Source organism: Amblyomma americanum, chromosome 8 (assembly GCF_052857255.1).
Source record: "Amblyomma americanum isolate KBUSLIRL-KWMA chromosome 8, ASM5285725v1, whole genome shotgun sequence".
Lineage (NCBI taxonomy): Eukaryota > Metazoa > Arthropoda > Arachnida > Ixodida > Ixodidae > Amblyomma > Amblyomma americanum.
Genome location: NC_135504.1, coordinates 9,821,165 through 9,848,376, shown reverse-complemented (window position 1 = coordinate 9,848,376; position 27,212 = coordinate 9,821,165). Strand labels below are relative to the sequence as shown.

The 27,212-nt window shown below is 47.8% G+C and overlaps 1 protein-coding gene across 1 annotated transcript; it reads right to left on the bottom strand.

Moving 5' to 3' along the window:
• Positions 1-1,922: 1,922 nt before the first annotated feature.
• On the bottom strand, positions 1,923-26,681 carry LOC144101723 (uncharacterized). The gene is made up of 12 exons (XM_077634860.1): positions 26,508-26,681; positions 23,761-23,947; positions 21,262-21,417; positions 19,116-19,147; positions 17,124-17,341; positions 14,194-14,314; positions 9,165-9,174; positions 8,545-8,628; positions 7,022-7,212; positions 4,931-5,014; positions 2,537-2,585; positions 1,923-1,996 (listed from the first exon to the last, which is right to left on the bottom strand). Exons 1-12 carry the CDS (start codon positions 26,544-26,546, stop codon positions 1,923-1,925), a joined length of 1,245 nt encoding a protein of 414 aa, XP_077490986.1. The 5' UTR covers positions 26,547-26,681.
• Positions 26,682-27,212: the final 531 nt, after the last annotated feature.

The following is a 27,212-nucleotide window of genomic DNA, read 5'->3' as shown; positions in this document are numbered from 1 at the left end:
CGTTGCAACACACATTTAGAAGCAGGTTTGGATTAACGCCCTTCTGGCCTTTTCATCGTGCTAAAATACACACCGCAAGTAATGCTTGGGCAGACGAGACGGATATGAACCCCAAAGGTGGACACACGCAATGGAGAAGTTATCACTTAAGAGAGTGCTAGTTTCTCCTGTTGGAACCTTACTTCACGCGCGGTTGACTTTCTGTGTCTGCGCTGTTAAGTTTACGGGACCTAATAGATGCGCATGACGCCACCATTGGAAAAAAAATCTTTATTCTGAAGGACTGCTTTTGCGCAATTGTCTCCGAACTGGCACTTTTTCAGCCTCGAAATTGCATTGGCTTGGTACAAAATTAACAGGAAAATTGGTTTTTGAGGAAAGGTTTTGGAGGAAAGGAACCGCGCCGTTAGGGAAAAGATAAAGAAGAGAGTGAAAGAAGAAAGGGAGAGAGGGGTGCCGTAGTGGAGAGCTCTGGAATAACTTCGACCACCTGGGGATCTTTAAGGTGCACTGACATCGCATAGCACACGGGCGCCTTATCGTTTTGCCACCATAGCAACGCAGCTGCTGCGGTCGGGTTCGAACCCGGGAACTCCGGATCAGTAGCCGAGCGCCCTAACCACTGAGCCCAGGTGGTCGAAATTATCCGGAGACGACCACTACGGCACCTCTTCCTTTTTCTTTCACTCCCTCCTGTATATCTCCCTTACTGCGCGGTTCGGGTGTCCACCGCGGTATGCGCGAGGCAGTTGCTGCGCCATTTCCTTTCCTCTAAAACCAATTTTTGTTTTGGTTCTGTTTATAGGGGTGTAACGTCCCAAAGTGACTGCGACTATGAGGGACGCCGTAGTGGAGGGATCTGGAAATTTCGGCCACCTGGGGTTTTAAAGCGAAACCTCTACTACGAGAGCCAGCGAGCCATTTCGGCTCGTCGCGCACTTTAGCCATATGCCGTGGCCGACGAAAGACCTTGAGCCTCTGTTGCCTAGCAACGCCGCAGCCGCGCTCCAACAGATGGCGCCGCCGTCGACGCCGCTGCCGTCGCCGCTCGCTCCACCAGATGTACTCCGCTGGGGTAGAGGGCGAGGAGGTGTCACCTCGCGGGGTATATTGTAGTCGTTATGGGGAGCGCGAAAGAGACGCAACAACGACAGAACGCAGGGAGGAAGCGACAACGCGCTCAAAAGACGCTAGAAGAGCGCGTCGCACGACTCGAGAAGCGTCGTAACGAAGATGCGGCTAGAAGTCGTGCCATGCCGGAGTGACTCTTCAACTGCGGAAGAGACCGGTTTAAGTTCCCGAGAGGGTCGGAGTGAGACGCTGGGTCGACGAAGTGCCGAGGAAACGAAGCTTCCGCAATTCAATTAAGGTTAACCAGAGCTAAACCACCGCCAATTTTTTTAACGCGTATAAGCTTTACTGACCTAGCGGCGCCGATTTCGACGTGGGCTCCAGTTTGACCTTCAACGTCCTTGCTGCGCCTCTGTCTTAGCAACACAACACGTGACTTCGCAGCCGCAACCGCCGTGGTGGCTCAGTGGTTAGGCCACTCGGCTACTAATCCTGAGTACCCGGGTTCGAACCCGACTGCGGCGGCAGCGTTTCGATGGAGGGAAAACGCTAAGGCGCCCGTGTGCTGTGCGATGCCAGTGCACGTAAAAGATCCCCAAGTGGTCGAAATTATTCCGGAGCCCTGCACTACGGCGCTTCATTCTCTCTTAATTCTTTCACTCCCACCTTCGTGTTTTTGGCGCAGTTGAGGCGTCCATTGAGATGCGAGACAGATAATGCGCACTATCTTTTCGTCGAAACCCATTTTCTTGAGGAAGGCATTAAAGAGAAAGTTTCTTTGAGAGCACTATGCGGCCATAGTCCAGTCACGGCCGGTTGATAAGCAGCGCACATGGATCCAGATGGGGTCTCTACGGAACTCTTGTCAAAAGAGCGGCCCGCGGTGAAACTTCTTGCAAGACGATTCCATTGTCAGTAGCTCCTCCTACGATTCACACGAAATGCACGAAATTTATGCGGGAACAGCACGTGCAGACCCCATTTGACATCATGGCTTTTCTATATCACACTTGATTGCGTCCTATCTTGCCCCAAAATCACACATATTTATCCGCACGCTTCATACATTGCCGCTTCAGCTTTTTCCTATGCTGCTGCAGCCTGGAACGAAATTTTGCAGCGACATGGTTGCCATCAGGTGCTTATCCACTTTAACTGAAAATGTAGCAAGTCACCTTTCGTTAACACCGGTCATTATAAGGTTTTCTTCCTCTACTTACGAAATACCCGTCAGCAGGTCTTTAAGGTAATAAAATTAAATGAATGAAATGACGTTACGCGACAATCTCGCAGCAACCGTGCAGAAAGCGTACCAAAACCACCGGTAAAACATGCGAACGGCGCATAAAGTTCGCTAGGTTTTACGGACTCTATTCCCGAGATACTATGCGTACGTATCTCGCGGAAAATTTTGGTGGCCGTAAGCTTGAAAAGCCGCGAACAGCGAATTGGTAGTCGCCCTCACCGTCCATTTTTCCCTGGACCGTCGCCTTGACGCCACTGCCCTTTCGAACCTGAAAAAGAAGTAAAAATAAAGGACAAAAGAAATCAACCACAGGTATAAAGTAAATTAGAAAGTCCTATTACGGCCTAATGCAACATCGGAATCGCTTGAAATGCCATAGCAAGCTGATGAGGGCAGCTTATAGCTGAGGTCAAATGTTAGGGGAATCCCCCAAGGTAGAGTAGATTTGTAACAAAGGAGTAATTACTCCCACATAACTGCAGCGTAAAAAATTACGAGCACAAAAAAGGGGAGAAACACATACGACACGGACAAAAGCTGCACTCACAACTGATTTTATTTCGCCAGGAATGGGAAATATAAAGGTTCCGCCGCGGATGCGCGCGCAGCAAGTACACGTACCTCGATCACAAAAACAAAAAAAAACAAAAACTAAATCCAAAAACCTAAAAGGATTTGGTTTTTTGGTTTTTGTTTTTGTGATCGAGGTACGTGTACTTGCTGCGCGCGCATCCGCGGCGGAACCTTTATATTTCCCATTCCTGGCGAAATAAAATCAAAAAGGTTTTTGGATCCAAAAACCTAAAAAGGTTTTTGGGTTTGGTTTCTTTGGGTTTTTTTGGATTTGGTTTTTTGTTTGTTTTTTTTTTGTTTTTGTGATAGAGGTACGTGTACTTGCTGCGCGCGCATCCGCGGGAACCTTTATATTTCCCATTCCTGGCGAAATAAAATCAGTTGTGAGTGCAGCTTTTGTCCGTGTCGTATGTGTTTCTCCCCTTTTTTGTGCTCGTAATTTTTTTACGCTGCAGTTATGTGGAAGCAAAGTAACCAACTTGCCCAAAAGCTCGTTTTACTAGAGTAATTACTCATTCACATCCACCCGAGCGCCCCCACAAGGATCCAACAGCTTTCCCAGAAACTTTCTTTCCCAGATAGAAAACTTCGTCCTGGATCGCACGCCTGCTGACGCACCAACTTTTTGATCCAGACAGATAACAATGGGCTTCGTCAAAAGCCTTGTACTGTCGCGGCAGAGACGGTTAATTACTAGTTTGAAGAAATGTCACCCTGAAGGTCGGACATAGATCAGCATAACTGCATCGCTAGAACACAAATATGGCACCAGGTTTTGAACGTACGTACGGACACAGATGACAGCACGAGGGAAGGGGGTGCGCGGGTTAGACGCATACCCATGAATACCATGTGGATTCTAAGTCGGAAGTGTTCGAGACATATGGTTTGCTTCATTGACATATAATGTAGCCCTTACGGAACACTTCAGCACTGAAGGGTTTTGAAAGGTGAGGGAAATGGTTCTTCTTACCTTACAGAAATTTAGAGCTTAAAAGCGGGCAGTAAGCTGCCCTCAACATGTCTGAAACAAAAGCAACGTGATCTGAAGACTTTTCACCAAACGCGTACACGTCTAGTGCTAAGTGTCCGGGCTGCAGTGTTCACTATCGAGCTTTTTATAAGGGTGTTTGCGGCACCCTTGAAATAATGAGCACTGTCGGTGTGAGGACGAAAGGCGTGTTCGCCAATGGGAATTTTATAAAGGTGCTTGCGGCACTCTGAAATTGCGAAGACTGCCGGTGTGAGGACGAAAGGCGTGTTCGCCAATGGGAATTTTATAAGGGTGCTTGCGGCACCCTTAAAATTACGAGCACTGCCGGTATGAGAACGAAAGGTGTTTCGCGACCAGAAATTTGGGGCTTCAGGGGTGCCTTCCCTTCTAACAAATTCTTTGGATAGTCTATAGACAATCATAGACTTATGGCAACAGACTTTCGGTAGTCTAAGAAGTCTATATAAAGCCTACAGACCATTTTTAAAACGGATAGGCGCCTTGCTACTAGGCTTGACACCAAACACAGTGGGCAGGATACGTTTGACAAAAGCTGAATATGCATTTTCTGCTTTCCCTCTTTCTTTTTTCAACCGCATTCGCACTTTTTTTCGTTTTTTCCTTCCTTCAGCGGCACGATTTTGATGTCCGCTCAGACAGAGAAAATTATTTCATAACTTAACGTGCAATCTGACCAGCACAAGGGGAAAAAACCGCACTTAAAGGCTAGTTTGCCATCTCTCAGTACGTAAAATCTCGCATGGTGGGTGTACGTCTGTCCGACTGCAGTTTGCTGAGATCTTTCGCTAACGCACGCAGTGCAGGACACCGTGGCACCAGAATCCCTGGGCCCATTCTAAAGCAAAAGTCAAAATACAAGCACCATTTTTCCTTTCTACAAACTGTGGTTGGGTATTCATGCGCATGTACCTTGCCATCGGTAGATTCTTTTCAGATTATCGTGTGAGGCCATGGGCATTAAACGATGGAGCCTTCGTTTCAGGCAATGGCTGCGCTAGGGTATCGCCTAACTTCCGTGGAATTACCTGGTCAATGTCTTGCTGGAAGTTGGCGTTCTTCAGCTTATCCGCCAGTGCCTGCAGTGGGCTCACGTTACCGGAAACCACGAGCTGGAGGAGAAAAGAAATACAAATGAATAGGGAGAAGCAATTGCGCGTGTCATGGCCAGTCTTCGAGTTGTTGAACATTTTAAGCAGATGATATTGCATCATATTCTTTACAGTCTTCCGTTTTCGTTAAGTCGGATTTAGTGCCGACGGCTCTAAGTTGGTTGACAGAGCGATGGCTGTGTAGTCTGGCCAGGATCAGCTCGTGGTCTTCAGCGCGAGTAATGCTTGTCTGATTTATACGCTTGCATATTGTCGGCCTGTATAGCTTCGTTACAACTCCTCTCCCGTACGAATCGTTCTTCAGAGTACCGCTTAAACCAGCTTTAGAACAGAGAAAACAGCAAACCGAAAACCTGCTGCATGGTCGGAGGCGTAACTAGGTAAGCAATATCGACGCATTGAAATCATCACGAGCATTATCTGAACAACTCCTACACGCGTTTAAATGGCTGAAAGAGCGACTTCAGAGGGTGATTCTGTTGATAAAATGTCCTAAATTGCCAAATGCGAGAGTAGAAATGTCTCCTTAGCAAGCGGAAGGGCGGTACCAACGCTCGAGTAGTGCTTGTGACGTCAAAGACGCAATACTTCTGTATAAATTTCCTGAACTGAGGCCGCGAAAATGGGAAACTTCAAAAACTTATCTGCCCAGATATTATTCGCCACTGCCAAACTTGACGGAGTATACTACCACGATTAAAAGAAACGCGAAGAGCAGAAAGCGTGGCTTTCCGCACAATCAGCGCAGCCTAGCGTCGGCCCGAGGATTCGTGTCCAAATCCGATATGCTTGGCTGCCGCTAAGCGGATCGGCACTTTCAGTCCGCGCCGCCGTAGCGCTGGAATCTTGTTTCGGCGGCGCTATCGCACCGCGTGCGTTTGAGCTCAGACACGACCAGCGGCCGATAAGCTTTGCTTGCTGCTATGCTGGAAAGTAAAATACGGCGTGCTTTTAACGCTGTCACGATGACTGTGTGCTTGTAAGAACTCAAGCGCAAATGTCTTCCAGGTCATAGCACATTTATTGGTCTAAGAAAGATGTGAATAACGACAGGTATTTGCATAGTGCAACAGTATTTTTCTGTTGTACTGCAGCACTTTCTGTAGTATTTTTCTGCAGTTCTGTCATTTCGACAAGGAACAGCACATTATCACAGAAAATTTTGTTGCTACTACTCCAAATTTCTTTTGTTACAATTTCGCGGTAATGCTACCAAAATCGTCTGTGATGAGATAAAATTTTCTGTTGTGTTTTCCGACTGGGTACTGCAGACGCAATTAATATGACTATGATTATTCCACTCGATTTCAATGGCAAAAGGGATTGGATTTATCTGTAGACTTAATAGACCGAAGTCTATGGACAGCCTATAGACTGTATAAAAAATTTTTGTAAGGGATGGCGCACGTGTAGGGTTCTCGGAAATGTGCAGCATGCATTGCAAGCCCAAGGATGCATATCACCATCAAAACAATTGGGAGTTCCCGGGTTCGAACCCGACCGCGGCGGCTCCGTTTCGATGGAGGCGAAACGCTAAGGTGCCCGTGTGCTGTGCGATGTCAGTGCACGTTGAAGATCCCCAGGTGATCGAAATTATTCCGGAGCCCTCCACTGCGGCACCTTTCTTCCTCTCTCCTTTCGCTCCCTCCTTTACGATCCCTCTCCTTGTACCCGCCGCGGTGGCTCAGTGGTTAGGGCGCTCGACTACTGATCCGGAGTTCCCGGGTTCGAACCCGACCGCGGCGGCTGTGTTTTTATGGAGGAAAAACGCTAAGGCGCCCGTGTGCTGTGCGATGTCAGTGCACGTTAAAGATCCCCAGGTGGTCGAAATTACTCCGGAGCCCTCCACTACGGCACCTCTCTCTCTTCGTTTCTTCTTTCACTCCCTGCTTTATCCCTTCCCTTACGGCGCTGTTCAGGTGTCCTACGATATATGTGAGACAGATACTGCGCCATTTCCTTTCCCGAAAAACCAATTATTATTATTATTAATTCCGCTCTACGTACGTGGGCGGCATCGAAGCTGTCCATCTTAGTCTTGTGTTCGGGGGGCACACAGCCGGGGCACTGGCTCTCCGCATCTCCAAGCTCCTTGGCGGCGTTCTGGATGTACAGCGCCCACAGCGTTCCCATCTCCCCGTCCAGCTCCTCGGCCGCGTTGGTCAGCTCGCTGACCGCTGGTTCCGCTGCCTGCAGGTCTGATGTTCCACACGGGAGGGATAGCATTATTAGTTTGTGCATTTAGTTGGGTGATTTGCTAATGACTTCCTAAATTATTCATCTTTTCCAGCGCACTTGCAGACGCCACACGCAAATCCAGATAACAATAGCCAGATGGAGGAAAAACTCTAAGGCACCCGTGTGCTGTGCGATGTCAGTGCTCGTGAAAGATCCCCAGGTGGTCGAAATTATTCCGGAGCCCTCCACTACGGCACCTCTTTCTTCCTTTCTTTTTTCACTCCCTCCTTTATCCCTTCCCTTACGGCGTGGTTCAGCTCTCCAACGATATATGAGACAGATACTGCGCCATTTAATTTACCCCAAAAACCAATTATTATTATTATTAACAATAGCCAGTGTCCTGCCGTGGTATGTGTTATGTGCGTGCAGCGTCTGCAAGCATTACTAGTATTACTAGTTGAAGTACTGAGTAAATAATGTCGTCAGGGCAGCAAGACAGTCAAAGGCGCCACAATTAGGGTGCCAAATTTTCAAACCTTATTATGGCTAGAATGATGACTGTGAAGCTGAATGTTTTAGGGTATTCGAACAAATTCGCAGTTATAACCGCGAAAGCTGCAGCATATAAGTAGGCGAACGCATGCACATTTTCTTTCCTCAGAATCTCCTCTTCTCCGTTACGCTAAACATGATCGAGTGAAAAAGGCGTAGTGCATAGCGCGACAGTTATCACGTATTTTCTCTACACCTCTTTTAAGAACATTTTCCAACACAAGCCCAAGCGTTCTGTCGAAGCATGGGACGACGATAGCAGTGACCGACTTTTCCGCTCCAAGGCAAAATCGTATACTGGACTTCCGCCAGTAAGGCGAGCGCAGTTCCAACTCCGACGAATTGCAGGTGATAATAATAATAATAATTGGTTTTTGGGGAAAGGAAATGGCGCAGTATCTGTCTCATACATCGTTGGACACCTGAACCGCGCCGTAAGGGAAGGGATAAAGGAAGGAGTGAAAGATGAAAGGAAGGAGGAGGTCCCGTAGTGGAGGGCTCCGGAATAATTTCGACCACCTGGGGATCTTTAACGTGCACTGACATCGCACAGCACACGGGCGCCTTAGCGTTTTTCCTCCATAAAAACGCAGCCCCCGCGGTCGGGTTCGAACCCGGGAACTCCGGATCAGTAGTGGAGCGCCCTAACCACTGAGCCACCGCGGCGGGTGCAGGTGGTGGTGAGTGCTTCTTTTTCAATGAACATTCGGCACTGAACGCGAAGGAGCTTTTCGGACGTAATTTCATCCGCACTACAGCTCGACAAATAAAGGAGAATTCCAGTTCGTCGTTCGTACGTTTTCCAGCGGCATCGACGAACTTGGCCAGCGGTGAGTTGGTTATGACTTCGTCGACGCTGACACCCAACTCGTTGGCGCACGCTGAAAAAGAGTAGATATGATTCGCCTGGTCATTCTCAGCTTCACATAAACACCCTACACTATAAGCAAAAAAAATTACTAAATCACAGGAGTTATCGTTTTGCGACAGCGTTGCCACATCTATTAGCCCCTCAAAAAGCCGAACCCTTCCCCTTTCAGAGACCAATGAGATACACGTCTGCCTGCACTTAGAGTCAGCGAGGACTAACTGCTCGTCTAGAGTATTAGGCTCATGAGGTTTCGGCTCAGAGTTTATAACACACCCTAAATGTGCAACCGCAATGCCTTTAAGCGAAAACTAAGAGATTATTGAGGTATAACTTTTAAATGACATTTGGAAACTGTGTGGAGCTAGCTCAGCTAGGCCCAAATCCCACTGCCAGCACTGCCAGCAGGCGATTTTCCCAAGCACGAAGACTTTTCGGCATCACAGCATGCGTCTATACTTCTACGTTTCACAGGTCTTCCGATCCTCGGGAGCCGCTTAACTACAGATTCCCCTTGAATCAAGAGGTCCTTCTCAGTAAGAAACTTACAGCTGATACACTAAAGACACCAAAAGGCTGAACATCAAATAGAGAAAAAAGTGAGCGGAAAGAGTATGTGCACACTGACAAGCAGTCTCGGTGCGGTTGTAAACGGAAGGGCCGTGGGCTTCTGATTTGTTTTGCGGTCAGGGTTCGTTCAGCAAGCTAGGCAGGCGTTCTTTTCATCTTTTTTTTCACGCAGATTTTCTTGCACGGGCCCAATCAGCACTAAATCATTGCACAAGCTAATGTAAATATGCAAGGTTTTGTGCTTCTGCTCTGCCTCGGGACGTGCCTTATGCCTGACTTCAAGTTGATGTCCTCAGAGCAGACTATCAGATTCCAATGAAGGCTATTCGTGCGTGCTTGCTCAATCAGAAAAAAAAAGCAAAAAAAGAAAAGAAGCCTTACCGTCAAGACGTCCGCCTATGGCTTTCGCGAACTCTTCAGAGTTGTTATACACGAGAATTTCCGCATCCTGTAGAAAAATACTTTCACTAAGTATCCCTCGCTCATAAAGAGGAGGGTAATGTAAGGCAGGGATTCCAGCTCAGAAAAAAAACTCGTAAAAATGGCTTCCCTCAAGCATGCACTCAGAAGTGATCTGAAGAGGATCACTTAAGTCTTAGACTACTAGAGCTGAAGTGGTCTAACGCAGCTTTGCAAGGCTCAACGAAGAGGATTAAGAGTTGGTTGACGGCGGAACAAAGAAATCACTGGCCCGTCAACACAACGGTTTGGTCGAAGACCCTTATCCCAAGCAATTCACCCTATATAAAAGCAGAGCACCAGGCCGGGGGAAATTTTGCACCGATAAGAAAACCGGTGGACACCCGGAGGCACCGAGGATCGAACCTAGCACCTCCAGAATGCGAGGCGGACGCCCTACCGTACTTGACCCTATCTTGCAGGTTCACTTTTATTAGAGTTTAAGTGGCTGTACGTCACAACAGAAAAAATTCACTGGCCTTTTTCTGCTCCAACGAAAGCGATAACTCTCGACTTAGTTTAGTCCGTACTATAACTCGGCAGCCTCGTGACCACAGAGGACAGGTCCTGGAGAGCTAAAGCGTATCTTCCGATTCACAGAGAGCGACACTGCTTCTGCCAGACTACGTCTTTCGTACTTCAATGGAAGTAAAAAGCTAAATGTGCATAATTCTCACAGTAATATGGTGCAGGTTCCGCTTGCACGAGCGCACGCCTAACAAGAAGGCTTAATAAGAACTACTGAACACTAAAATGCAATACCTTACAACCACATCAACACCTCTTACAGGTTGCCTTAAAGGAGTATGGAGATCAAATTATTGCTTGCGTGTTTTATTTTCCTAATGATGCGTTAGATATTAGTATGCGTTAGATATTAGTATCACCCCTTGGTATTCTCCTAACACCACTGTTTATGATCACAGAGGAAGGAAAGGCTGCGAGAGGCCGTCGCTATTCGAGCTGCAAGACAAAAAGTGTGCCGGAAGTCGTGTTTTCGCAAGGACTACTGTGATTCTATGGTTCATCGTGCAGCGGCGTTGTCTGCATCAGAGCTCTTGTCTGCATCACTGGCGCGTCTGTTAGCTACCGGCGGTCCGGCGCATGCGCGAACGCGCCGAGCGCGACGAGCCAAGCGGCATAGCGCAGCCCTAACTTCCGACTTCAAGAATTGTTACGTGACAGCCCCTCCTAAATTATTTCCTTCCTCCATTTTTGTAACTAGATTTCCCCCCTGGTGCAGTTTCGGTTTAGAAAAACAAGCGAATGCTGTGACGTGAAAGGCGGGTTTTGGTCACGTGATGCATGAAAAAACTTCAAAAGCCGGAATGACACAAACGACGTATCAGCGATTATATAGCAGTTTTTTTTTTCATGCCTCACGTGGCCTAAACCAACTACTGACGTGAAAACTATCATTCGGTTGGTGAAACCGGAACCATAAGAGCATGAGAGAACAATAAGTCCAGCTTTCTCGGGCAAATTTTTTTAAAATTGGATAATTGTAAGATACTCTTATGGGAATAATGAAGGTAATGGTTCATTATACTGATATGTAGCAAAATCTTTCTTTCAAAGTGCTTCAATCGATCGCACCGAACAGTTAAGACTGCGATAGAAAATCAATGGGGAACGCTTTTGACGATAGCAAAAACGTGAATAGGAAAAAAAATGCAAGACTGCCGTCGGTAGATCTGCGAATATATAGTGTTATAGTTGTCATAGTGAAAGCTTACATTATATGAAAAAATTGCGTCCAAAAACAGTTTCCCGCGAAAAAAATGCTGTCCAGATTTGCTGGCTTTGATTCAATTATAAACTAATTAGAGGTCGTAGGCGAATACCACGTGGTGTTCCATGGTTCGGGACGCGGAAGGGAGCCTTTCTTATGCTCACGATAAAACTACGCAAAGCCTTCTCCGATCCTCTTCCGCTCTCTCATTCAGTACTCTACGTTCCTGCTCAGCATGTGCAGTGTTTGGGGTGTGGGGCAGAACGCCCAATAACTAGCGACACATCGCGAGAAGTAGGCGAACAAAATCATCTACCTTTGTCTTCGTGAGGCGGCTTTTTATAGAGAAGCATTCAGTGATTGAAAACATCTTTTTCCATTGACTCTCGAAAGTTTGGTAGTTAGGTAAGCAGCTCACGCTATGACTTAAACCACCGTTCTCTATTAGTTGCGCCGCACCGCGATGGGTAAATGAAAAGAGGTGTTCAAATGGGTCCCATTGCAAAATGGACATTATGGCTCGCATTGGAACAGAGGAGGCGTTGGTCTTATTGAGTTAAATACGCACCTTATAACGCTGGGTTCGACACAGATGCCAAGTGACACACATGATGTGACTCCTCATAAACCATGATTAAAGGAGTCATCATCATCGTCATTAGCGTGGCTGCACCCACTGCAGGGCAAAGGCCTCTCCCATCTCTCTCCAATTAACCCTGTCCTTTGCCAGCTGCGCCCACGCTCTGCCTGCAAACTTCTTAATCTCATCCGCCCGCCTAACCTTCTGCCGCGCCCTGCTACGCTTGCCTTCTTTTGGAATCCACTTTGTTACCCTTAAGGACCAGCGGTTATCTTGCCTTCGCAGTACATGCCCTGCCCAAGCCCATTTCTTCCTCTTGATTTAGACTAGGATGTCATTAACCCGCGTTTGTTCCCTCACCCACTCTGCCCGCTTCCGGTCTCTTAACGTTACACCTATCATTTTCCGTTCCATGGCTCGCTGTGTTGTCCTTAAGCTGAAACCTTTTCGTTAGCCTCCACGTTTCTGCCCCGTAGGTGAGTACCTGTAAGACACAGCTGTTGTGCACTTTTCTCTTGAGGGATATTGGTAACCTGCTATTCATGATCTGAGAGAACCTGCCATATGCGCTCCACCCCATTCTTATTGAAAGAGTACAAACTACTAATTATAGTGGAATCTTTTGTTCGGTGTGATAGTGCACAAGACATTAGAATACTCATGCCGTACTGCACGCGCCATCTGGCGATTGGATTGGAAAACATTTAATTCGTCAGAAAAGGCAGAATGCAGACGATCCGTGCTAGGTGGCTATCAGTCCACGGCTGACAGCGACCTGGGTAGCCCATTAAATGACCCGAGTTTGAACTCCCATGTCTGAGCTGACCAACACGGCCTCCCATTGCTCGAGAGTAGGAACCTGTATTAGAGGATTCGGGCGCGGCTCCTCTTTACAATTCCACAATAGGTGATCATAAGTGGCTAAATCACCACATAATGTACATGCAGGGTCGTATTCACCGGGGTAGAATTTTGACAACAGGTAAGGCGTCATGAAGGATCGCGTCTGGAGTCGCCTCCAAGTGGTCTCCTGGCTGTGAAGCACTCCTGGTGTCCAGACCGGCGCACGATAGTACAAAAACCAGCTGATCTGACTAGCACTGCAATCAGAGGCGTTTGCGAGGCCAATCAAGAACCCTCGCAATGTGGTTACGGCTGTCGCCTCTGTTATGAGACGTGATGAAATCGAAGACTCACCGCACTCCCATTGTCCCGCAGAGGACATTCACATATATCAGATTTTTTTTAGAGACGTGGTAAAGTGCGAGAAAAAAAGTATTAACTTATACATGCATTAAAATTTCTCGGTTCATAGAATTTTTGTCGATACCTCAAATCAAGTAGCTCCAAAATAACAGCGCAGCTGACCTTCAGCGGCATTTCCTATTGCACGAAATCTAAGAGTTTAGGCCATATGAATTTGAATTGAATCGTATGCCACTCACAAATCTGGCTCAGAAGTAACTTTTTCGTCGGCCAGATCCCGAAGTCCCAAAGTAATTTGTGTAATTTGTGTTGTTGCGTAACCGGTTTTTAAGGTTATCGTTCCTATCAACAAGCTAGACCACACTGAATTTCGGATTCAATTTCCTTACCCTAATCAACACCCGTTGCAGCGCACTTAAGAACGAAGCGACAAAAACTTCTCAAAGAATTAAGGCCCTCAGACAATGGCGTATAGCAATTGTCATGAAGTTAGTATCGGCCTCCTTGAGCTTCCTAGCATGATTAGCTTGTGAAAGCGATGCAGTGACAATAAGCGGATGCCATTGGCTGGAGGGCCTCATTTGAGATGGTTTCCCACTTATTTCCTCAGCTATAGCCGAGTACAGGCTCCACCTGGAGTGAAAGAAAAAAAGTGAAAGACTTATCAGTCTCACTTTTTTCCAGAAGTGGCGTCCAGAAGCCTTCAACAGAGTCTGCTAAAACAGAAGCCATGTCGCGCCTTGTTTGTACTTGTTCCATCGTCTGTCTCATTGTCAGCAGTGTTGTGCTGCAGCGCACAGTAAACCAAGCGATAGTTTTTGTCTCGGATCATAGGTGGCGCAGCAGTCTAGAGGCTTCCAGGTGGTGAGCAAGAGTGGAGGAGATAAACCCCTGCAATCTGCAGGAACTACGGAGGTCGAACGTAATTTTCCACAGGGTACCAAGCCGGGGGGATACCCACTTGGAAAGTAATTTTCTGCCAGAAATTAGAAGAAAAAAAGATACGTCTGTATACCGCGAAGAAAACTTACGTCGAGGGGTTTCCGCAAGATGCCAGGAGCGTGCTCTTCCAGGAACTTTGCTTGGGCCTTGAAACTGCTGAGCATCGCCGGCACGTGGTTGAAGCAGGCGATCGCGCATACCAGAAACAAGCTGGCCAAAATGAGAGCGCACAGAGAAACATCTTTATTTTTTCACCATCATCCTTGCCATGGTCCACATGTATATACGTCCACTACCGTCCAAAAGTGTCCTCAAAGAGTCATCAACACCCACCCTTAATATGCGTAAAATTCTACACCGCTAATGAAAAGTCGAACACACAGACAAAGAATGGACACAATGGGCGCCTTCTCCAGTTATTCCTACTCCAACTGTTGGAGTACAGTTGACGTTCCGGAGCATAGCAGAAATAGTACCCACGCGTGGAATAGCAACTACTTCGCGCGAACGATCCCAGAGGTACTTAGTCGAATGTGTTTAGAGGATAACCCCAAGGTGGAGTATATTTCAGTTGGAGAGTCCCTCTTCAAACTGGTAGGGGTTGGTAGAGCAACTAGCCCGGACAGGCGGTGGTTTCGGATTCGATCCCCCAGCAAGGAAGAATATTTCTTCAACTGCGAAGCTTCTGAGAATATAGCTTATAGCTTTACCATTGTAGCCGAACATCTGCGCTCAGCGGCAAGCTAGTGTGTAATTACTCCCTAATAGTGGTACTTAGAAATTCAAAAATGCAGCCTCTAACACTAGCGCAGCTCACCGGTAAAACCAATGTGTCGTGTGTTCTTTTTATACCATTTTACAATTTTTATTTTGTACTGTTGCTTTTAGCGCCTTTGCCTGCATGAAGTTTATTAGAATGTACCGCCCTCTGCGGCCATAACGGTGACAGACCTAATAACATCCTCATCTATATGAACGCTAGTATCGATAGCCACCGCGGGCCATTAGCGGCCACCAGAAGCTCCAAATAATCATCTGTATGAAGGCGCTAAATATATCCGGATGTATTTTTTTTATTCCGTGCATGTAAAGCAGGCTCTAGTGGTCATTGTGTGCACGCCTGAAATTCGGCATGGTAGACCGAGGCAGTGATCTGGCACAAAGAATCGCGAAACAACTAACAGCATTCAAGTGTGCTCTTCTTACGATCTGCACCCTCTCTATACGGCAATTTTCACTTCGATCAACGCTCCGTGCACAAGCCACCTTAAATTGCACCGTATAATCTTTGTCGCCACGAGGCAGGCATGGAGCCCCTTGTTCCCATAAAATTTCGATGTGCACTGGAGGAGGCTAGAATAAGCAGAAAGCGACAACTTTTCATGAAGCAACGCGAAGAAGGTGTGGTTCTAAATGTCTCACATTTCGTTCGCCAAGCTCACTAGCGACTCGCTACCATCGGCGCTTTGAAAGGGTCTGGCAGAGAACCGACGCTTGAGTTTGCTGTAAGTGACCGCCAGTTAATCGTCATCGCCGTTTCAACATCATCAGGATAACTACGTTCCTGCAGAACAAAGACCTCGCCCATATCCCTCTAGCTAATCCTTTCGTATGCCAGCTGCAGCCATCCTGTCCTCGCAAACTTTCCTAAATTTCGCTATCGCCGTTTGCACCCACCCGGGTTCGAACCCGACCGCGGCGGCTGCGTTTTTATGGAGGAAAAACGCCAAGGCGCCCGTGTGCTGTGCGATGTCAGTGCACGTTAAAGATCCCCAGGTGGTCGAAATTATTCCGGAGCCCTCCACTACGGCACCTAATTCTTCCTTTCTCCTTTCACTCCCTCTCTTATCCCTTCCCTTACGGCGCGGTTCAGGTGTCCAACGATATATGAGACAGATACTGCGCCATTTCCTTTCCCCAAAAAAACCAATTATTATTATTATTATTATTTGCACCCAATTGGACGAACTCATACGGCGCTTGAGAACTGACGTCATATCCGATCAACCGTCCACCGGAAGCTGAACTGAATTTTAAGAAACGGCGCCAGCTGCACGTGGTGTCAGGCCTGACAACTATAGACGTTTTACCAGGCCAGGCATGGACCGGCCTCCAAAAGCAGGCCAAAGGTATTCTTAAGCGCTACAAGCTCAACGCAAATGGGAAAGTCGCTCTGCTTTATGCTACAAAGGGACGGCCTCACCCTTGCTGCTCTCAGTTGCTTTACAGCAGCTACAATGGAGTGACTAATCATTAGGGACAGCTTTGGCTTGCTGAGCCCGATCCAACTTGCAGAAGCCCTCAGCCCATTAAATCTTCGGCGGAGAACGGAGAGGAGATTTTCGGTGAATTTGCTCCCGGGGCTTAAACGCGCAACATTGACAGGGCCAACATATTCAGGCGGTTGTGATGTACTAGTGCACCCTTAGTGGAATTATCGAGGTGGGCGAAAAAATAACAAAAATGAGAATGATAATGAGGAGGAGGACGACAAAGTTCTGTCAGTACGACAAGGCCGCCTGTCCTTTAACATTACCACCATCACTTATCTGTCAGCCCACGTAATACAAACGGCTTCTGTGTGCGTATGCACGTGACTTTGCTCTAATAACGCCATGCAGCCAATGAAAAGGCATTTTAAGAAGAGAGAGGGTTTGCACGCAAAAAGAAACGATATTAATCGGGAGAAACGCTCAGTGACCCCAGTATGAGGACGTGAACGCCACTAACGTGGCCCGAATTCAGCCCCGGAATCAATAAATGCCTTCAGATAACCTCAGAACTCTTTCTGTTTCACTTAATTTGACTTTTCTTTCCGTGCTACGTTTCGCCAAGATATGCAGCCTTCAGAGTCCGGGAGGCTGAACATTCGAGCGCCTTCGGGACATTCCTAGAAACGGCCAGTTTTTTTGCTTCTTTTCTCAACAGGGACATTATGTTCCTTACATTTATTTCTGTAAAATATATTTCAAGGTCGAATATTTTCCAACAGGCGGCGCTGGTCGCCATCGAGGCTCACGTGAGCGGGAGGGTGACGGTGGAGAAGACGCAGCCGCACGTGTTGCGCATGGAGGCGTCGGCCTTTTTCTCCCCATCTCCCGAGCGGCCGCCGCACAGGCCACACACGCAGCGGCAGCAGAGCACCGCCAGACCCGTGATGGGCACCACCGCCGCCAGGAAGCCACCCAAGACCACCAGGGCGAAAATGCTGGCAGCGGCCGTCACGATGGAATGCGCCTGCATGCCGACCGTAATGTGCACGCCTGCTATCACTGGGGCCTCCATATTGGCCCTGCCAACCCTTACAAAAATTTTAGTCTGTTGACTGTCCACAGACTTCTGCCTATAACGTCTATGGACTCTCTACAGACGAACCTCAGAGAAGAGCCTGTAGCAAATACAAATCCTATAGACAGTCTACAGACCTATAGATTTATGGCCGTACACTTTTAGTAATCTTTTGTCTATAGACCGTCAATAGACTGTGAGTAGACAAAACGATATACCTATAGGAAGGCAATACAGTCTATAAGAAGTCTATAGACTGTCTACAGAACATTTTTTATCAAAGGGAAGTTATAGCACTACCTTCTTCGCAAACTCTTCCACAGCTATGCCCCCCCCCCCCCCCTTAATGGATGAAGGAAAACTCGGGAGAGGCCCCCGCTACCCCAGCTGCATGCCAAAAAGTGTGCCGGAAGTCACGCGCTTTTGCAAGGACTACTGGGAGTCTTTGGCCGACGGCGCAGCCAATAGTAACGCTGGGCGCAGCGGCGTCGTCTGCTGCATTGTCTGCTGCGCATGCGCAAGCGCGCTGAGACAGCGGCCAAGAAGAAGGGGGGGGGGGGGGGGGTGCCTTCAAGGCCGGCATCAAAATATATGACGTAACCGCCTCTCCTCAGTTGTTTCCTTCCTCCATGCCCCCCTTAGAGCGAAGACAGCTGGCCACTCCACGTTCAGTTCTCCGTCGAACGTCATCGGTCGCTCTCGGTGGACCACATCACCCACGTTTTGGGTGAGGCGAACTTTGATATAGGCCCGCCTACCATCTACGACGACACGGATCTGGGATGATCAGTAAAGTTATTGTTCATCTTTTATCTACTACAACACCCGAAGCGCGCCAGGGGGGGGGGGGGGGGGGGTAGGGGGGGGGGGTGCTTCAAGAAGCAACTCCTGACATTTGCGGCAAACAAGATCTCCTGGCAACAGATTCTATTCACTAATGATCTGCGGAGAAAACATCACTGCTTAAACGAAATCTAGGCGACAATAAAATGGAAATGTCGTGGAAATTAAACTGAAATTGGTATTTAGGAACGAAAATGGCGCAGTGACTGCCTCACTTATTGGTGGGCAACACAATTCAGCCGTAATAGAAGGAAGGTGGGATAGAAAGAAGAAAGAGAGAGAGACCCTTTATGCAGAACAGTCAACCTGTCAAAGATTGCGCTACGTCATTTCCTGCAATGCTTTTCATGATTGCACCTATTCTCGATGACCAGATAGGCTAGAATTTATTCTTTTTTCAGCCTCCGCGGTGGCCCAGTGGTTATAGCGCTTGGCTTCTGACCCGAAAGACGTAGGTTCTATCATGGCCGTGGCGGTCACATTTCGATGAGGGCGAAATGCTAGAGGCCCACCTACTGTTCCATGTCAGCGTACCTTAAAGAACCCCGGGCGGTCGCAATTATCCGGAGCCTTCCACTACAGCGTCCCTCACAGCCTAACTCGCTTTGGGGCGCTAAACCGCCATACCAGCAAACCATATTTACTTTCATACAATGCGCTATTCGAAGGTGCCTTGATAGGTGAAGGGAGGTTAGGTTAGATTACGTCAAGTTATGCTAAGCACTTATCTCAGTGAAGCAAGAGAAGTCACTGAAACACAAGATAAGTCCCAGTACTGACAAAGGATTTAAACAAAGTTCCGGGAAGTTGTCACCAGCAGAGTTACATGGCATTTTCCTGCGATGTGTGCTAACCGTGACCAAAAGTGATGAGTACTTACGACATCGCCGACCTTATCCAATGGAGGTAAACCTGGAAAGAACGCATAGTGCCGATGTGAACGCATGTCAGGGACGCGCACTTCAACCTTCTCATAGAACACAGGGATACCTAATTACCTTACATAAGTGTTGGCAATGCGACATCATTAGCTGGTGTTGCTGCCTTTATCGGAAGTGATGTCACTTACGGTCTGATGACGTCACTCCCTTCAGCCAATGGGCGAATTTTATGACCGATGACTTCTTTTTCCTGATGAGGCTTCTAATATGCTACCGCATTAGAAAGCAGCCGCCAACGAAAATGCTATAGTCGGATGCAACTCAAGAACGCAGCGGCTTTTCTCCATCAAAGGACCGCGTTCCAGCCAATGGCGTCGGCCGATTCTCATTACCTGCTAGCGTGACAAAGCAGGGAGTGGTAGACAAAAGGCGATAATCCCTTTCCTCAAAGGTCGTGGATAGACCCCTCTTTCCATTGTGCCGCAGCTCCCTGCACTGTCACGCTAGCAGCGTGATGAGAATCGGCCGACGCAATTGCCTGGAAGGGGGTCGTTTGACGAGAAAAAGCCGCTGCGGTTTTGAGTTGTATCCCACTATAGGGCCAGAGAAGGTACAAAGCAAACCAATCGGGTTTGGTGGTGGTGGGGGTTTCGAGGTTTGCACGCGTGCAACTAAATTTATGTCACGTCTCCTGTGATTTTCTGAACGGCACATTTACTTTGTTCTTTTGCACCATCAAGCTGCTTTCCACAAACACTGAAAGGAACACTTAAGAATATGACTTATTTGATACTTTGTTGAAGGTACCGACTAAGATTCCGCTTCTGATATTGTAATCAGGCGTTGTATGTTTTAAAACAATCAGTAGAGACCATTACACTGTGATGGTCACTTATTCTCCAATAAAGGTACAATTCATGTTAATTAATCAGGCGATCAGCTATAGGCTAGTTAGAAGTTTGGCTGTACTGGAACAGTCGCACGCTATTTGAAGGCGATCGCTTTAAGTTTAACATTCCCGGTCAAAGTGCTTTTACGCAGTATATTTTTGCAAGAAGACTTAATAAATACAGGAGCCTAACCAGCCGCTTGGTTTCCTCATTCTGCACCGTCATTTTAACTGCAGAGTAATTAAGCGACATGATTGCGACGCCGTTGCCACTTGCAGCACCCTGTCTCTCTAATATACAGGGCGTTTCACGTAAGATTTTCTGCAATTTTCAAAAATAGGATTTTTGAGTTAGAAGAGGTCTTTTTTCGGCATAGCACTGTCAGTGATGTAATGTATCAGAGTACAGTTAAGACATGCTAATTTAATTAGCAGGCTGATTAACTAATATTGAGCAGTTAACTTTGTATATATGACTGTTTGGCTCTTTAATTGCTGAGAGGCGTGTAGCCCACCGTAAGTAATATCCAGATCGTTTTTAAAACTTCGAAAACATGGTTATCCTCGGCGCTGTGGCCGAACACATTTTGGCCACATCGCGCCAGAACACATGCGCTGTCGATAAGCTTGAAGGCAAAGCAACCTCTCTAGTGCACGTAGCTTGTCGAAACAGCCAAAATTTCGAAATTCTAAAAACTGATATAGATATTGCTCACGATGATCGACACGCCTCTTAGTAATTAAGGAGCTTAACAGTAACGGTTAGAAAGTTATCTATTGGTTTGGTTTGTAAGTGTTTAACGTCCCAAAGCGACTCGGGCTATGAGGGACGCCGTAGTAAACGACTCCGGAATTTTCGACCACGTGGAATTCTTTAGCGTGCACTGACATCGTAGAGTGCACGGTTCTCTAGAATTTCGCCTCCATCGAAATTCGACCGCCGCGGCCAGGATTGAACCCGTGTCTTTCGGGTCAGCAGCCGAGAGCCATAACCACTGAGGAACCGCGGCGGCCAGAAAGTTAACTATTCAATATTAGTTAACCATCTTGCTTGTTAACACGTCTTGGCTGTATTTTGATGTACTACACCACTGCCAAGGCTATGATGAAAAGAGCATACTTTTAACTCATATATCCGATATTTAAAAATTGTGGAAAGTCTTAGGTTAAACGCTGTGTACCCTTTACACGCCTGTGACGGCAGTAGTTATTGACGGCAGTAAATGCATGGGGAACAGGCGCGGCCCCCTGCTCACCGCTGGGGATGCTTGGCGTGGGTAGGATCAGGGCTGCGAAGGCCCTGTGCACCCGGCCTACCAGGTTGTGCATTCCGAAGGTGTGAGTCGTGGAGTAGCTCACAGAGAGAGCAGGCGACGAAGGGGTGAACGTGATGTTGCTCGCGCTCAGGCAAACTGGGAAAAGGTGGAAAGTGGCCTTTTTCAGAAGCGTTCGCGCAACGAGAGACCAATAGCTTCTAGATCTACCCTTAAAAAACTCTTTAAACAGTCTATACAGTGTCCGAAAACTTTCTTCGATAAAGTCTATAAATTCTGTAATATATCTATAAATTCTACAATACAATATATAATATATACGTTCATAATGTAAGACTTGTCTATAGACAAGTCTATAGACAATACAATTCATATAGACAGACTATAAACAATCTATAGGTATATGAGCATACTCTTTTAGTAGACATTTTCTATGACAGTCTATAGACCACGGCTAGACAAAAGGAAATACCTGTAGAAATGCAACAGAGTCTATAAGAAGCCTATAGGCATTATACAGACCATTTTTATAACGGTAGAATGTCTAGGAAAACCACGGGGACTTGTTCAGTATGAATTAAGCACTTTCGTCTTTCTAAAGGACACAGAAGCTCACAGAACCCTATGGCATGGGGTTTTCTATAAGGACTGAAATGACCCCGCAGACAACGATAACAAAGTACAGGGTTACCGATAGGTCTGCTGTTTACACTGGGGTGCAAGCTGGTCTGAGTAGTTTAAAGAGCCCTAACAAAGGGGCAGTGGATTCGTGACAGATTTCTCCGCATTCCTCCCGATAATCTTTACAAAAACCCGGTAAGCTACTGTGCTCTGAACACGGTAAGCCATGGAGAGATCACTTCATTAATAATAAAGAGACTTGGAAGCGAGTTATCGAAATTTCCAGGCGTAGTTTTGTTTGCTCAAGTTAGTCGAAGCTGGGCAAGTAAATAGTCCTTCATGGAAATACCCCACTCCATTTTCTGCTAAGCTAAAGCCAGTGTGAACGACAGGAAATCTTATGACCTCAGGCATGAAAGTATGGCGGGCCTCTCCAAACAAACAGCTTGTCTTTTTCCTGGCAGACAAGGGCATTGCACTCTAAAAATGAAGGTGTAGAAAGGGAGTAAGCTGTCTTCTAGCGCACTCCACTCACATAAGGCGTATTCGTGTTTTGAGGGTAGGACAAGCTTTGAAGTCCTCATCCTCTCAGTGTCTGCCATACAGAAAGCAGGAGAGACAAATGCACGGGAGCGATGGAAAAAACGGTGTGGCCCCGTTTACAAGAGTTTCAGAACCAGTGAAACCGAACACCTGGCCTGGGATGCTGGGAACAACCAGAAAGCTGGTGTTCCTCCACCTGTACTGCATTCTAAGCAAAATATGCACCCATGTGGGAGTAAATTATTTGCACTCTAGCACACACCCATTGCATTCTACTCCGCTCAAAGAGGGAGCGTACTGTACCTCCGCCAAGACCGGTTCTGAGCAAGGAGTAATGAGAATATGTTATCTACTTCAAAGCGTTGCTATGGGGGAGTCACAGGAGTTCCTTTTATCCCCATGAAGAGGCGATTAAGGTGACCTCAGAGTTAATTTTGCAAACATCCAGAGGATTTAATTCGGGAAATTACTGGAGTTCTTTTAATCACTAAGGGAGGTCTGTTTCACAGTTTTATATTCTCGCGAAAGCGTTCGTTAAATTTTCTAGCTCAAACGCACGACCATTTAAAGAAGGACCTAATCGGTAACATGGAGGAATTTTATTACAATAAGGCATACGACACATGGTAGAAGTATCTTTCGCCTGCTACGAAGGTCCCTACTGCTAGACCTTCCCTGCGGTGGCCATTAGAAGCAGTATTGGTTTATTAAAATAATAATAAATAGGAAGGATAAGATTTTTGTTACCCCCGGCATCTGCCTTCGATACTGAAGCACCTCAGCTGGGACAGCGGAAATAAAGGATAGCAGGCAGAATAGAGAAATGAAATGAAAGAGGTGAGGGGACAGGAACAGAGGATAGGGGGAGACATAATATACACAAACTATTTACACATTAAGATATGTGTACAGGTTGCGCGTGTGATTAGTGGTCGCCATTATCGCAATAAAAATTCCAGGAGTGCACTTAAGTCTGCTTAGGTGCAGTAATGCGAAACCATTTCTCTTACTGGGCGTCCTTCCTCCCTCATACGAATCCACCATTTCGCCTCCGTCATCTCGCCTAAGCAACTACGCGCGCACCATCTGCTAGACCACCGCCGTACATTGCCGGGGTGGGGGGGGGGGGGGGTTCAGTGGGCGACGCACGATGGCGCTACGACTGCACTTTCATTCAGTTCTTGCGGGCACGCTCTGTCCACAACTTCCATCCACAGCGCCTGTCCACAGCTTCCGGTGACGCCACTCGTAAGCCAAGAAATGCTTTCGCATTAATACGATAGGCGGAGTGAACAATCGTGTTGTGGCTACGCTTACTCCGAGTTCCGCCAGCTGGGTCCGGAGCCTGGAGCGCCGCAAGTGGAAGCAGCGCGAACAGCACGGCAGCACGCCACCACCAGTGGTCCCCACGGCCGCATCTCATCCTCGATGGCGGCCTCCGTGGTGGTCTCCCTCGTGGCGCACTTCTCGTTGTTGGGTGCGGTAAACAGACAAGTCCAGGCCACTGCGACGGAATGCACAGGCTTGAGGAACGAATGCTATTAAGACGCTTGCGCTAGGAGTAATAAGGCACATAGTTCTGGTATAATCAGAGAGAAAACCTCAGGGTTCTTGCCTGAGGTTTGGCGCTTGCTTGAGTTTTTCCCTCCCTTGTTCACTTTATGATCATCAATTAATAAGCCTCTGTCCAACCTCTTTTTACCTTAGTTCTGGTATGGTATGGTACTGCATGGTATAGTACGGTAGGGTGTGGTATTGTATGATATAGTATTGTATTTTATGGTACCTTATGGCATGGAATGGTATGTGTTGTGTTTAATGGCACATAGGCAACTAAGACCATCATGCGGGTATGATTGGTATAGTATGGTATGTTACAGCCTTTGTCAAAAATTCACAGCAGTGGCGCTCTATAGCACCCCTGGAAATGCATTCCTTCAGAGGGATGAAGGCAAGATCTTTCAGTTTGAAGAAATTTGGAACTATGCCGATGCAAAATAAGTTCCACTGCATGGCCCAGAAGCAAAACCTTTTGGATGCATATCTTTCAAAAAGGTTGAACTTGGGGTTTAGTGTCCCGAACGTGCACGCGGGCAATGCGATGCTGCAGTGGTAAGCTTTTGAATGGAGACTACCTGGGATCAGAGCGCGCATCCGGGGCTAGAGACCACCGTTGAATAGCAACGCTTTGATTTTCTTTATTTTTTCTGTGAATGGAGGCTCTGTGGCTATGATGGCCGGCTGCTGAGTCCAAGGTCGTGGAATCGAACCCCAGCCTTGGGGCCACATTTCGATGGCGCGGAAGTTCAGAAACGCCTGTGTGCTGAGTGATCCCATGGCATGCAACAGAATTATCCGAAAGTAATCCGGAATATGTTTAGGCTTATGTGGGTTTAACGTCCCAAACGACTCAGGCTATGAGGGACGCCGTAGTGAAGGCCTCCGGGAATTTCGAACACCTGGGGTTCTTTAACGTTCACTGACATCGCACAATACACGGGCCTCTGGAATTTCGCCTCCATCGAAATTCGACCGCCGCGGCCGGATCGAACCCGCGTCTTTCTGGTCAGTAGCCGAGCACCATAACCACTTAGCCACCGCGGCGGCTATTAATCCGGAATAGGCGTCTCGCATAGTCCATTTACAGCTCCGGGACGTCAAGCCACAAAACCCATACAGCAATATACCAGTAAAGTGCATACAATGCACGCTGCATAAGGACCCCAATGCGCCTCTCTCCCCCACAAAAACACTACCATGGGTCCGACCAAGCGGCCGATAATAGTTATCCTGACGAATGGGCCTCAACTGCGCTCTTAATTCAGAATATGCCACCTTGTTACAGGGGCTATTGGTTACTACACCTTTTGCCGGAAAGGGCAAAAAGTATGCGCGAGTTTTAGAGCGTTAATTAGCTGTTCGTTCCTCAGTCTCACACCGTTGGCGTCGGCGCCGTCCGAAGCACAGACCTCGGCAGCGCGCCAGTAAAGGTACGGCGTGTTTGTGCTTTGACGGCAGCGCCGGCGGCGGTGGCTCTCTCGGTGAACTTGGCAGCGCCCAAAGAAGCTGCTGCGCCCGGCTGCGATTGTGTGTTTAGAAAGGCTATATGTTTAGAAAGCTGGCGAGACGATGTGATAGGGACATGGCGCACAAGATGACTCGTATTGAAGTACGTGCACTTGAGTAACGGAGAGGAGCCTAATAATTTAAACCAGGACTCCTATAACACACCACAGCTAACGATCAGACGTTCGTGATAAACACTCGTATCCGCCCTGTGAGCTCCTTAAGGGATGCAGTTGCGGTGTAATGAAAACGGGCGAGATAATCAAAAACCACAGGTGAATAATGCTCACGGAGCCGCCGGTACAGTCGAGAGCGGAGACGATCGTCTTTGAAGTGAAGTGCTCAGCGGCGGAAGGCTTCAAAAAAGACACGGGTGGGAGAAAAGTCTACCGGTCTAACGAATGGAATGCCTCTTCTCGTCTTCCTTCCCCGCAGTCACGCGCGAAAGCAATTATGTGCTTTCGTCGTCTTCCGGCGCATTCATCTGGCGCACGAGCGAGAGGCTATTAGCCATGGTTGGAGGAATTATCCCCCAATATGAATGCATGAATAATCTTATTGCAGAAAAAGCACAGGCCGAACCTGGAATTTGGGCAAGGAAGAATAGGACCAGAAATTGAAGTTGAGGCTTGAGATCCTGGTTGTCTCAACACGTTGCATGGCTATTTGGTTTGCCTTGGTTTCGAAGCGAATTAATCCGACTCGCCCAACAACTTACCTTGTCGAATTAATTGAGCGCTACGAAAGACGAGCATTAAAACACGCAAGACGCATGACCGGCGCCGACTTCAACACACCCACAGTCGGCATAAAAGATAACGGTTTACTCCGAACCAAACCAACGCTTTCAACGAGGACCAGCAGGGAACAGAACGGGCGCTAAGACACTGAGGCGTGAGTAGGCCTACTTTGTGACGCTTCGTCCGGACGAAGCGTCACAGATACAGGGGGACTCGATGCGGCGTAAGAAACTAGGCTGCTCACGCAGAGCCACTCACGCCAAACAGCTTTTCCACCTTCGGAGACGCCGCTTCCATCTTCTGTCATCAGGCTGGTAAGGTGCCGCCCCGTCGTCCGTATAGCACATCGCGACGGCTTGCGCTGGCCGCCGATGACATGCCGACAGTTCGACTGCGCCTCAGCAGCGCTTCCGTCGGAGTCTGCCCCGCACGCTGCTTTCGACGCCCTTATCAAGATACCGCACAGCGATCGCCTGCCACATCTCGCGATCAGCAGTTTGGTCATGCGCAGTTGGCTGAACCACGCACCTATAGTTGACTGGAAGACAGCACGCGCAGTTTAGGTGGATAAAAAGAGTGCCGTAGACTGGTGGTTACAAATTTGTAAAAGGGAAGGGAGTAGTTGGGGAGGGAGGGAAGGAAGGAGGGAACTGTATACACGTATTCTATTTACAAAAATTCACGTATGTACAGGTTGGGTGCGCGAGATGTCCATAAACAATCTCAAAAACCACGAATTTTTTTTTTGCGCGCGAATTTTCCGGAGGCATAGCTTCTTGACCTGCCGGAGTGACACTGCTGACACGCCTGAAAAAATCTAACCAATGGCCGAGTAGAATTGCGCAGGAGCTTGCGACGGAGGAGGGCGCGAGCATGAAAAATTCACCGGAAAGGACTCGTCAACTTTGACGCGTGATTTTGTGTTCTCTGCTGCGTGTAGAATTGTATTATTTGGCGCAGGTA